At 43.8% G+C, this 12500-nt stretch overlaps 1 protein-coding gene across 1 annotated transcript in view; it reads right to left on the bottom strand.

The window, feature by feature from the left end:
* Window positions 1-12500, bottom strand: part of meis3 (myeloid ecotropic viral integration site 3) — a gene marked incomplete at both ends in the record, with an annotated part of 18377 nt that overhangs the window by 4581 nt on the left and 1296 nt on the right. Inside the window, 7 exons of the mRNA XM_080731729.1 lie at window positions 1027-1172; window positions 2073-2181; window positions 3147-3296; window positions 3964-4014; window positions 4116-4166; window positions 7235-7418; window positions 8038-8186. Coding sequence (XP_080587855.1) covers window positions 1027-1172; window positions 2073-2181; window positions 3147-3296; window positions 3964-4014; window positions 4116-4166; window positions 7235-7418; window positions 8038-8186 — 840 coding nt within the window. The remainder of the gene's footprint in view (window positions 1-1026; window positions 1173-2072; window positions 2182-3146; window positions 3297-3963; window positions 4015-4115; window positions 4167-7234; window positions 7419-8037; window positions 8187-12500) is intronic.

Here is a 12500-nt window from a genome sequence, read left to right as displayed (position 1 = left end):
TGGCCTCCTCTGTGACTCAGCCAGCAACAACGGAGACCACAAAGACCTCAGCGTCCCAGGTTCAGTTCCCGGAATGGGTTGAATCATGTCAGCCCCCCCCCCCCCCCCCCCCTCACAGCCCTCTGCTGTGTATATCGTCTCTGTCGGACAGAAACCTTGTATGTCCAAAACCAAGAAATATGAGTGGATTCAATGTAGTTATTATTTAGTCACAGGTTCTTGTTAATACGTTTGATTGCAACTTGCAACTTTATAAAACCCAGACTTGACTACTTTCAAAGTGCTCTCCCTATTTTGGGCATGTCATTATAGGTGAACATTTCTTTACCCCCCCCAACCCCAAACAAAATAGAGTGATAAGCTCATGATGTCACTCGCTCATCCCCCTGTTCACGGAAGTAATTTCTCTACGGAGAATAACATTGAGTCATCTTAAAATCGTCTCATATAAGCATTGTGGTCCAAAAATAAACAAACGGTCTCCGCGATATTGTCGGGGAGGTGGCTCTGTGTGGTTTATGATAGTCAGTCACTAATATTTGATACAGTCTCTCTCTGGCGAAAATGTAACTAATTCGGCGACAGTAACATTAGCGTTTTCTCACCATCAGTTGATTCTTCATATCCATATGAGTCGAACTGCTGAGATCCTTTGTTTATGTTTGGAACACAATTCTTATATGACGCGATATGAAAAAGGTCCATGGGAATTCAGAATGGGGGGAAAAAAACGTGAACCAGGTAGGATGTGTAAATGACGTCAAAACTATGTTACTCTCTATACAAAAGCAGATCTACAAGTTCACCACTTGACTATTTTCGCTACTTTTGCCTGACACTGTCATACGACAACATACAGTATGGGCAATACGTCAATAGGGCATCCGCTTATGGGCGAGATGAGCGGAGGAGATACAAGGTTTCCGCCCGACAGCGGCGACGATCCCGGGCCGTCTGAACGAATCAATAAAACAGTCCTTCAACCAAATGAGAGCCACTTGAGAGCGTGTGTATGTGATCTCTTACCGAGAGGTGCTGGAACAGCCATGCTCTCATGATGTTGGTGGCTACCTTGGGGAAGATGCCTCGCTTCTTGTTGTTCCTCCGGTCCCTGTCCGACTCGTCATCATCCCCCGTGCTGGGAGACGCCACGCCGCCGTCCAGGCCGTCACCTGCAGGGACCACGTGCACATAGGGCTGTCACAATCATGACATAATCGCCTAATCGCAATTATTTGAGGTAATCGCAATTATTTTTGCATAATCGTCACAATCGTTTCCTTGTTGAGAAATGTTAAAATAGTTACAAACACTTTCAAAAAGTCGCTATGCGTCGCGATGCGACACGTTGTGAGCTTGTAGATCGGCTATTTCCACTATCAATGTTCTTTTTTAAGTATAACATTGTCAAATATGTCAGCAGTGTTGCCGTGGTCTTGGGTCGCGCGCCCCCGACGACCCATATCTTTTCTGGACTGGGGTCTCGCACCCCCCGCAAGTTCACACCTCAACAACTGTTTTAACAAAGAAACGAGCCTATATGCATATCAATAGACCTGTATAGTAGGTGTTGAGCGGCGTTCGCGACCCCCCAAACATTGAATCACCACTGCACCACTGTATGTCAGTAATGTCTTTGTATATTCAAGTTATGTGTCATGATTGCCATGTGCAACTTCAAAGCCTAAATGCCAAACAGAAATGTAATTGTCAACGACAAATACACAATTAAATCGTTAATCGCAATTATTCGAGTGACAATTAATCGTCATGTAAAATGTCATAATCGTGACAGCCCTACGTGCACACGCCACGTCAGAATGGAAGGGCTGAGTGTGTGAATGTGTGAATGTGTGCATGCGTGCGTGCATGCATACATGTGTTCATGTGTGTGTGCATGCATGTGTGTGCGAATCAGAGAATCCTTGAAGTCGCCTCAGCTGTGCACTGCTGCGTTCCATATTCTCTCTGTACATACATATTTATTGTGTGTGTACCGTATGGGAGATGAGAGAGAAAGAGAGAGTATGACTCTGTGTGTGTGCGTGCGTGCGTGTGTGCATGTACTGTACCTGTGTCGCTGCAGTTGTCTCCTGTGCTGTGTGAAGGTAGGCCACAGGTGCCAGGGGTTCCCAGAGGAGTTGTGGCACACTCATCTGGCTCCCGTAACCATGCCGCGTTCTGCACACAGAGAGGGAGAGAGAGACACAGAGAGAGAGAGATGAAAAATGAGGGTTTGGGGACAGAGAAAATGACTGTAGTGGTGATGAACTGAAAGAAACGGGGCCAGAGTCGAAAAACAGGCTTGGTGTTCTAATTTATACTTTATACTTTTTGAATTTGGTTGCATGTCGGAAATAGATATCCCGATCTGCAAGTAGACCGAATATGTTCGGCACGTGACACCACAGTGCACGCACATGGGCACTGTACGCATTTTTAAACTGTACACTGTTACACTGTATGGTATTGTCGTTGCTGGGACTTGTCTTGTGTGGCCTGCATGGTATGTGGGTCCACACTCTTGTCAGTCACTGTGACCATGTCTTTGTGTAATAAGGCTGAGAGTGCTCCTGGCACAAGCATTTCATTGTATCTGTACCTGTATGGATATGTGTGAAAATAAAACTGAACCTGAACCTGAACAACAAAGTATAATTCAGGCCCAGGGACGTGCAGAGAATGTTAGAGAGGCAGGGGCTGACATTTCTAAAAGGGCCTTTTGGTGAAAATATCGAAAATAGCAGACCTCCAAGCTCGCGTTGCGTTGTGAGCGCTGCGGCGCGTTGTGAGCTTGGAGGGCGGCTATTTTCGGTGCTCGATACCACACTGAACTAAGCATAATCAAGTAAATACTGGAGATGTGGCGTAATGGCATAGACTTCTACACAGAGAAGGCAATTCTTTCAACATATGAGTTAAGGCAATTCTCTAGAATGCTGCCTTCAGGTATATGGCATGGAAAGGGGCGTTTGCATTTCTTTCACCATAGTAAAAATTGCATATTTGGTCTGGAGAGAGCAGGGCACTTTTTAAAAGGGCAGGGGCTCAAGCCCCCTTTGTTATCTACCGTATGTGTGCACATAGGTCCCAGTGCTACCAGTTATCTTAGCGGTCTCAAAGTTGGTTCCCGTGGATGAACCTACCTGCTCTGACAGGCTGGTGCAGGAGCCAGTGAAGTCCTCCATGTCAGACTTGGAGCCACCGTCCCGGTCGTCCAGCACCAGGTCGGTGGGCATCTTGCCCTTCAGGCAGGTGATGTAGCGATGGCAGAAGTTATCACACAGATCATGAACCTGCAGGCAGACCACAAATCAATACACAGCTTTTAGGATGGATCCAAACCAGCAGTGCTTGTTACAGGTTGAGAGGGAAATGTGAGAGAAAATATGGATAGTTTTTTCTGTTGTTGTTGTTGTTGTTGTTGTTGAAAATGCTTATTCCTTTGAAATAAGTCCATCGTTATCATTATATATTTAAAAACACGAATGAAATTAGTCATATTTTTGTATATATTTGCACTGTATCATCAGTATGATTGTTCTTCATTTTTACTCATGTTTCTTCTTTGTTCTCAATATAGTTGCTGCCCCGCTGTGAGTCTTGTGTGTCAGTAGATCTAAAGGTTTCTGTAACTAGTGTACCGCCGCTATAATATGTATTTCAACTGAGTACCCACCTCACCAATACAAAACATTTTGAATAGATTTAAGCTTTAATAAAACTCCAGGTCTCAAAAACAAAGCACCGGACTAGCTGACAACTTTTTTGGTTTTATTGTCGGGTGGGTTACGTGTAATGAATAATAGATTGATCACAACCAATATCAGACAAGAAAAAAAGAAAATAACTTTCTGAGTCCTCCTAGAAGTAACACCAAACTACCCCTAGGCGTACTAGTGCAGCCATTTGAGAAACAACACACTGTCTGATGTCATGGCCTGAGCTTGTTGCGGTACACACCTTCTCCAGCTCCAGCAGATGAAAGCGTAGCACCTGTATGGCCTGGATCATCTATGGAGAGGAGGACACACATGATTACATAAGTCATCCTTCCTGCCGTTTGAGCGTTCATTTATTTTATCTTTCATGTGACAATAGCAACTCCATCATACCAGGTTATCCAGCTCGGGATTGGAAGAAAATATTGGCTTCTCAGAACGAATCTGGAACACAAGAGAATTTAAACATGTTAATTTAGACACTTCAGCTCAGGAATAACCATTTACCATTTATTGCAATGATATATCGACCCACAAGACAGAGGCTGATCACAAACCCCCCAGAGCAAAGCATAATATACAGTTATTACATGCACATAACATTGAACCTTCAGTTGCATGACTTAAGATATCACATATCCTAATCAATCCATAGAAACACAGTACAATCCACAATCAACCATTAACAAATATAACTACATCCATAGGGAGGAGGCCGGGGAGGCGGAGGGAATTTTGAACACAGACAGCTGTACAACCATAGTGACACCTAAACACCTAAATGAACATAGACTAGAGGACGACCTAGAGAGAGAGGACTGCGTATATGAACCGCCTGGGATGCACTGTGGGTAAAGAGGGCGTCTGCGAGTTAGCTTGTAGCCAATGAGAACGAACAGACTGCATTTGTGTTATTTCTGCCTGTCCGTGTCTACATGAACTAACGCTGCGCTGGATTAATGTGTCCAGTCATATCGTTCATCGTATGCAGCTGCCATACCCTGGGTCCAGGGGGGAAAATAAAAGTTACTTTTTAAATTTAAATCCATGAATGTCTCTTTGTCTATCTGTGCTGGTTATTATGTTGTTAAATTACAGTAAAATAACTACAAATGCAAAATTTTACAAAATGGTCACTTTAACAAGGTATTATAATTATATTCTCCACACTTTTATTCTCCCCCTCTTGACAAAATGGTATATTCCCAGGTTCCGCAGGTCAGCTGCACCGGTGCAATGCATTATTGTTAATTGTGGCACGTTTACTAACATGCCAAGTTTAGGTGCACTTGAACAGCCGTTCCAGGCTGCCATATCCAGCCCAAGAAACCGTAGAAACGGGGGAAAAAATTGAATGTACTTCTTAAAATAAATGTATCATGCCTGTTCACAAGCGTAATTTGGACGGGTTTTTGGGTTTTATAAACCCAAGGGCCCCCCCTAGTGGCAAAATAAAATGTGTTTTCAATAGACGCCCAATGCGCTCCATATTATATAGTCCTACATATAATAAATTCATAGGCTATTGTCATTTCCGATATATTAGGAGTCTCTACTCTCCTAATCTGTGGGCCCCCTCATAAAAGTACAAAGCTTTTATTTTCGCATTATCGTGAGGAAGCGCCAATCATAAACATCCGGTAATGTGCTATTCAAACTTGTCAGCCAACTTGTCAACAAGTGAAAGCTGGGGAAGGGAAACAAACGCTCATGTTCGCGGGATAAAACGTGGAAGTCAAGATACTGGGTGCACGTCCAAAGTATATAAAATAACAAATGGAAAGACCACAAAATCGTATATTTTGTTGGTGTGGATGCTTGCTTTGCTTTTTGGAGGAGACTCTGGACCTAAAGCCAAGGTAGGTCTATCTGAATTTAATTTATCTTGCTGTAATCAGTGTAATCCACTGATGTGCAGCCAGTGGGCCATTAAGCTGTCTGTCTTTTTGTGTAACAACGTGACCGCGTGCCTGCGTGTGTTTGTTTTGATTGTGTTGGTGGTGGTGTTCCAGTGTTCGCGTGTGTTTGCGCTTGCACTTCATTTCGGTGCTTCGGTTGTCGCGTGTATGTTTGATTCGTGGTGTCGGTGCCTGGGTGCGTGGCACAGTGGCACTGCACATGATGAAAGAGAGGGAGACAAGGAGTGTGTGTGTGTGTGTGTGTGTGTGTGTGTGTGTGTGTGTGTGTGTGTGTGTGTGTGTGTGTGAGAGAGAGAGAGTGAGTGAGTGAGTGAGTGAGAGTCACTTTAAAGGGCCTACACCATGAATTTTCATTTTTCCAATTTTTATGTATTTTCTTGCTGTCCCACCAGTAACTTCTATCCTCACAAAGTCCTATTTCTGACCATTGTGTCTTTCTCAGTTTATGGGCAGATCTATGTTAGCATGTCTCAAAACGGTCCTGATTGTGAAATGTCAGATTTGTGATGTCACAAGGCCTGAGAAGGAGGCAGGAGGAGCTGGGAGAGGGTTGGGGAGGGGTGGGCAGGCCTGAGAAGGAGGCAGGAGGAGCTGGGAGAGGGTTGGGGAGGGGTGGGCAGGCCTGCTGAGCAGGAGGTGGGGAGGAGTGTGGGGCCAAAACTGGCTCAATAGCGCAGTCCTCCCACTCAGGACAAGGTGGTACTGCAGCTGAACATGCTCTGAATGCCAGGCAGAAATGACAGGGGCTCTGTATTCAGGAGTGGTAATTTAGCCTCAAACCTTTTCAAAAACGTTTTTGGGACACAAACAGTATAAATTATTTTTAAATGCATGGTGTAGGACCTTTAAAGCAGTGATATGGAAAGGGAGAGAGATGAGGAGATTATTTTATTTTGTATCATACTGTATGCTTTGGCAATATAAGAATGCTTGTCATGCCAATCACTCATGGTTGATTCTTCTGCTTCACCTTTTTGGCTTGTTGGCTCCTTCTATTGTCTAAAATTAAATAATATAGACGAATGCACAGAACTCTGCCATGTAGTTGTTCATTAGGCTATTCACAGCAGTTATTGTTAGCCTATGATTTCCACTCTGAATTAATCATTGTAGTGTATGGCTGTCAATCTGTGCTAGACAAGACCCGACAATTGTGGGTCTTAGCCGTCGGACTGACCCGCTCACATTGGTCCCTGGGCCCCTGAGCCCAGGGCCCCTTTGATCTGAAAACCCATGGGGAATAAGGTCTAATTTCGCCACTGTGCCTGTTGCTAAGGTATGGCAACATGACTGGTGTCTTGCACGCGCGCAAGACACCAGTCATGTTGCCATACCTTAGCTTTTTCTGAACTGATGCCACTGATATCGTTGCGGTCGGGAGGAAACCTCTTACCGGTATGTCCAAAATTGTTACTTTTCAGGATTTTAACTCTTTTGTGTGACACAGTAGTATGATGTAGAACTTATGAAAACATGTATGAAAAAACATAGAAAGGTTTCTGCCCGACAGCAACAATATATCATGGAGGGTGCGGGGGGGTTAAAAAGCTTATACGAGCTGTTATTCATTGGCTGTTGGGAGCTGTCACTCACCTGCTTGGCGAATGCGGCGATGTCGTCGTTGAAGGAATCGGAGGAGCAGACGTCGCTGTGATTGGTCATGCCGGTCATGCCGGGGAGGTGGGAGGTGGCCGAGAGGGAGGCGGAGTCTCGAGGGGAGCAGGTGGCCAGCTCACACTTCTCAAAGACTAAGGCCAGCAGTGGGAACAGCGGGTGACTGCATGTACACACACACGCGCACACACACACACACACACACACACACACACACACACACACACACACACACACACACACACACACACACACATACATAGACGATTAACATACTGCACATTAACACGGAACATGATGTATACATAAAAAGAACATTGGTAAAATGTGTTAAAATACACTTTGAAGGACAAGTATAATTATGTACGTAAATATAAATTATTTTAATTCACTAATCAGATTAGCACATGTAGACCTTAAGGTGTCTGTAGACCATGTCTGCGTAAAGTTTGCATAAAGCATTGTTATACATTGTTTTCTCATTGCACTGCAAGAAGTATCATGTATGCAACATACACACACTGTATACGTACATTTACCCACATCTACCCAGGTTGCTATACCAACCTCTATATAATCTAGTTTGCATTTTATATCATATATAAAGTAATTGTATGCTACTTATAGCCACATTTTAATCTTTTTGATTTGAGTAAAGTAAATTGTAATATTGCTTCCCCACGATGAATTCTTGCATATGCGCAAACACACACACAGCAATACAAAATAATTTCCGATTCCGTGGACATGCACACAGATGTAAACACCCTGCACTGACTCACCCATAGATCTGGTCTCTGTGGTGTTTGAGGGAGTCCGGGACGGCGTGCACCGCGTGTCCGTAGTGCGGGGGAGGAAGTGACCTCACAGCGTCGCCGTACCCCGCCACAGCCATGCCCTCCGACCCCGGGTAGTGCACCAGCTCTTCATACTGATGGAAGAGGAGGAGAGGCAAGCAGAGAGCAGCGTCACATGTAATCCCATAGCTCTGTGGTATCTCTATAGGTTCCTACTGGTAACTCTAGCAGCGCTTGTGTTGATTTCTTTTCCTTAACCACTTTCAACCTGCCGTCCCCATTTTGAGCATGTATCGGTATAGACAAACATTTGCAAAGTGATTTCCAACATTTTCCAACATTTTCAAAATTGTCCACAAATTCCTTTTAAAAATTTAAAACAATTTAAAAAAATAGAAAATCTATACATTTTTAGTTTCTTTTTTAGAAAATAGGGTTTAATTGTTTAAAGTTTATGGCTGCTTTATTGATTTATGATGAAAGGGGGTCCGGTTGTGAAGAGAGATCGTTGAAGAGAGGATAGAGACGAGAGATGGCATCCAACCAACACAAGTCCCTTGAGGGGACTCGAACTGGTGACGGTGGGTGAAGTCATGTGATCGGCTTTGTCACCCGTCACCAAGACGATCTGTTTTGTGTGACACTGCAAAGTCCTGGGTGTTCATTTACCTAGCCTATATCTTCCTCTATAGGCATGTATATGTGATGGCAGTGCATGTGTGAGTGTTTACATGTGGTCCTGTGTGTGTGTGTGTGTGTGTGTGTGTGTGTGTGTGTGTGTGTGTGTGTGTGTGTGTGTGTGTGTGTGTGTGTGTATGTGTGTGTGTGTGTGTGTGTGTGTGTGTGTGTGTGTGTGTGTGTGTGTGTGTGTGTGTGTGTGTGTGTGTGTGTGTGTGTGAGAGAGAGAGTGTGCATTTGCATTCAAATGTGCATAAAGGCTACAGTATAATGAGAATGACAATGTATTCATGGCTGTTTCTCCGTGCATATAGATATTATTGCATGCTGACGCTGTAATCAATGAAGGAAAGAAGAGCATACTCTTCTCCAGAGAATGACACAACAGATGACTGTGTGTGTAATATTTAATGTTCTCTCCTCCCTCCTAAACTCTGACTAGACACGAACAGCTTGTACACAAGCCTCACTGGGACTCTATCCGAGACTGCAAATACACAGCCAGAAAAACGTGTAAACACACACACGTCACACGCACACACACACACACACACACACACACACACACACACACACACACACACACAGTCTGACTTCATTAATAAACATAAGTCAAACTCTTTGTTTCTCTTCCTCTACAGTATATCTCTCTACCATGTCTGTCTTCTCCCTCTGTTGTTCTCTGTATCTCTGCTCCTATATTTCCATGGTTCTCAGCAGTACTGTACTGTACAGGCTCTATGCTTATTCCACACAGCCTCTCTCAGAGGTGGCATTACCCATGTCAGCAGAAGTGCCTCTGTTTCTCTTTCTGGTGGATTAAAGTTGGTCCAATCAGGGTCCCATGTGGCCCCATGGATCACAGAAAGCACCTGCTCCGCGGTCTGGGCCGGGACACCTTTTAGTTTTATGGAGGGCTGGCTGGCTATTAACACAATCACCGCTATCAGATTGCGCGCCTCTCTTTACGCGCGGTCACTATCGGATTTCAGTGCGAATTTGTCGGCTGTGCGTCAAAAACAACGGATCAAAGTGCCGACGTCAAGATGACGAATTCCTCGAATTTTCTTTTTCGGACAGAGCTTCAGATGTGATGTTTTAGTTTGTTACGTTCTGTTTGAGTTATTTTAACACGACCGAAGAGTTGGTCTGGACAGCTCAATAGTTTGTTGAGAAGTAGAAGTCTAACGAATTTTAGCATGGAATAAGTTGATCACTAGAGCAGTTTAAAACGTATAGGCCTATGGTAGCCTATAAAGTGTTGATTGAATGAAGATTAAAATCCATCACTAGTCTGCATTTAGGTCTACGAGAGCCAAAGATTATTTTTTTATTTTTTATTTTTTTTATAAAGTGATTATTAGCATATTATACAGTAGTAGCCTATGTAGCCATGTTGTAGAATTATGCTACGGCACGTTTGAGATGATAACGGCCATCATCAACTATTAAAGTAGTCAGACATGGGAAACTAGGCTATAAGCTAATTAAAGTTTATTTTATGGAAAATGTAGACCAAATAAAGGTGAAACGTATTGGAGAAAACACTAGTATAGCTAACAGCTGATTTTATTCCATCCGTATGGTCCGTTTGCAAGGTCCTCTTTCTGGTATCACACATTCAACAAAAGTCACCAAGTCACCAATAATACCTAAACATATTTCACGAAATATCTCAAGTTACTGACAAAAAAATGTAATTAAAATAAGTCGCAAATGTAAGCCTCTGGCCTCTGGGCCTATTGATTCATTATTTAGAATAGTCTGATGATGATCGGTCTTCCATACGAAAATCGAAATGCCTAAACGCATAATTTGTGGCAGTTAAAAAGTAGGCTACATTGACCAAAGTCAAACTAAAAGTTGAGTTAGATAATTGAATATAAATATGCTATATTGCCAATATAGCCTATATTTACTAACATGTTGCGTTGGAGTAGCCTACCATATTCTGCTTCATTACGCAAAACGATTGACCCAGTCAAATTAAGGGGCCTATATAGGCTAGCCATGCTATCACATAGTGCTGCATTAAAAGCGTGCACAGGACAGGTCCTACACATGCGTTTATCTCTGTTGTGTTTGCAGTGATTTTTCAGCCACTTTATAGCGTCACTCTCGGTATTTTCATGTCCATCAGTAGCGCCGTCTCTCCACTGTAGCACAAAACCTGACCTACTTACCGACTTGGAGAGCTGCCTCTCTGCTCTCCCAACACCACACACACACACACACACACACACACACACACACACACACACACACACACACACACACACACACACACACACACACACTACACAGACCCTCATGATGTGGCTGGACAATGTGCTGACAAACACTAAGCTGCAATTGATCCTCATTGTTTTATAGGAGAAAAGGACGAACTCTTTCACCCGAGAGATGATTTTGCATTATTATTTTTAGAGTAGACTGGACTGTCTTCTTGGGTTTGTTTGGGGTGTCGTGTGTGTTGTATTACAATATCACCTCATCCTCGCCTGAACTTGTAATTTTGGGCATAATTTGAGCTGCTGCACGCGAATCCGCTTCGACAATAGGCTATAGGGTAGCCTAATTATAATGCCTTGTAGCCTATATTCCTTTACCTGTTTTAGTCTAAGTTTTTCAAAGCATCACCCCATGCATAATGCTCTATATGCATGGGTGCAACAACCCAGTCAGGGGCATGGGAAACTGAACGGAAAGATTCGACGGCCACAATTTTAAAAACAAGATCGCGTGAAGAATTTGATAGTAGCCTATACACTCTGCTATGAAATGGTCATATCCTAGTCTATATCTTCATCTGCGTTATTCCTAGCTACAGTGTATTTATCTTGTAGGTAATGTAGGTTCAAGATTCAAGAAGATCCAACCTACCCTCTTATCCATGCGACTCGACAGCCAATCCCAACCCCGGTGAGGATGATCCGCTGGACGGGCAGTCCAGCGAGCTCTCTCTCCTCTAACCCTCCTCGTGTCCTGGGAATGAAAACAAATAGGCTCTTTAATTAGCTGAAGAGGGAAGAACGGAACATCATCAGTGGAGCAGAACGGAACACAAACACTATAGCCTACATCCTGGGTGTTTAGTCAAAGCAGGACAACACTAAACGGTCAAGACCTCGCCTGACGCCTGATGTCATTTCGCTATAGGATATTTACTAGACCTTTATTGCATCAATATAGCGTTACGATCGCAATCATTGCATTGATCGTTAAACGGACAAGAACGACTTGCGTAGCCTACACGTAAAAACTAACACGAGCATATTGTCGAAGCCATTAATTAAGCAAAACAACAATAATCGCCATAACGAAACTCATACGCAATCGCATGCTATTGCTGTATATAGAGCACATTGCGGTTGGGAATACAGAAACACACAAGGCTCCTCCTGCATGTGAACGGCATTTAGAAAATAATAATAATAATATCCCACCGAAAAGCTAAAACGTTCGCCGTAGTCCTTGCTGTTACAGGCCGGTGTAGTGGTGATGCTGCTAGTCCTCTGGTCCAGCCCCGTACAGTGTGCCTCCTGGCTCGGCTCGCAGTTCCTAGGATGCTCGGTGCTGTGCTGTGTGTGACTGTGTGTGTATGTGTGTGTCCTATTTGCTTTTTTTTTTTTTTTTTGCTCCGTGTTGCTCGCAGTCCACGGGAGCGAGGCGACAAGCTGGAGAACGTCACGGGCTGTGGATGAATGATGGTGATTTAAACCCAGCAGAGGAGGAGGAGGAGGAGAAGAGGAGGAGAGGAGGAGGAGAGG

Source organism: Nannobrachium achirus (genome assembly GCF_963921795.1).
Source record: "Nannobrachium achirus genome assembly, chromosome: 8".
Lineage (NCBI taxonomy): Eukaryota > Metazoa > Chordata > Actinopteri > Myctophiformes > Myctophidae > Nannobrachium > Nannobrachium achirus.
Note: the sequence above shows the minus strand (reverse complement) of the source record. Positions and strands in the feature narration are given on the sequence as shown.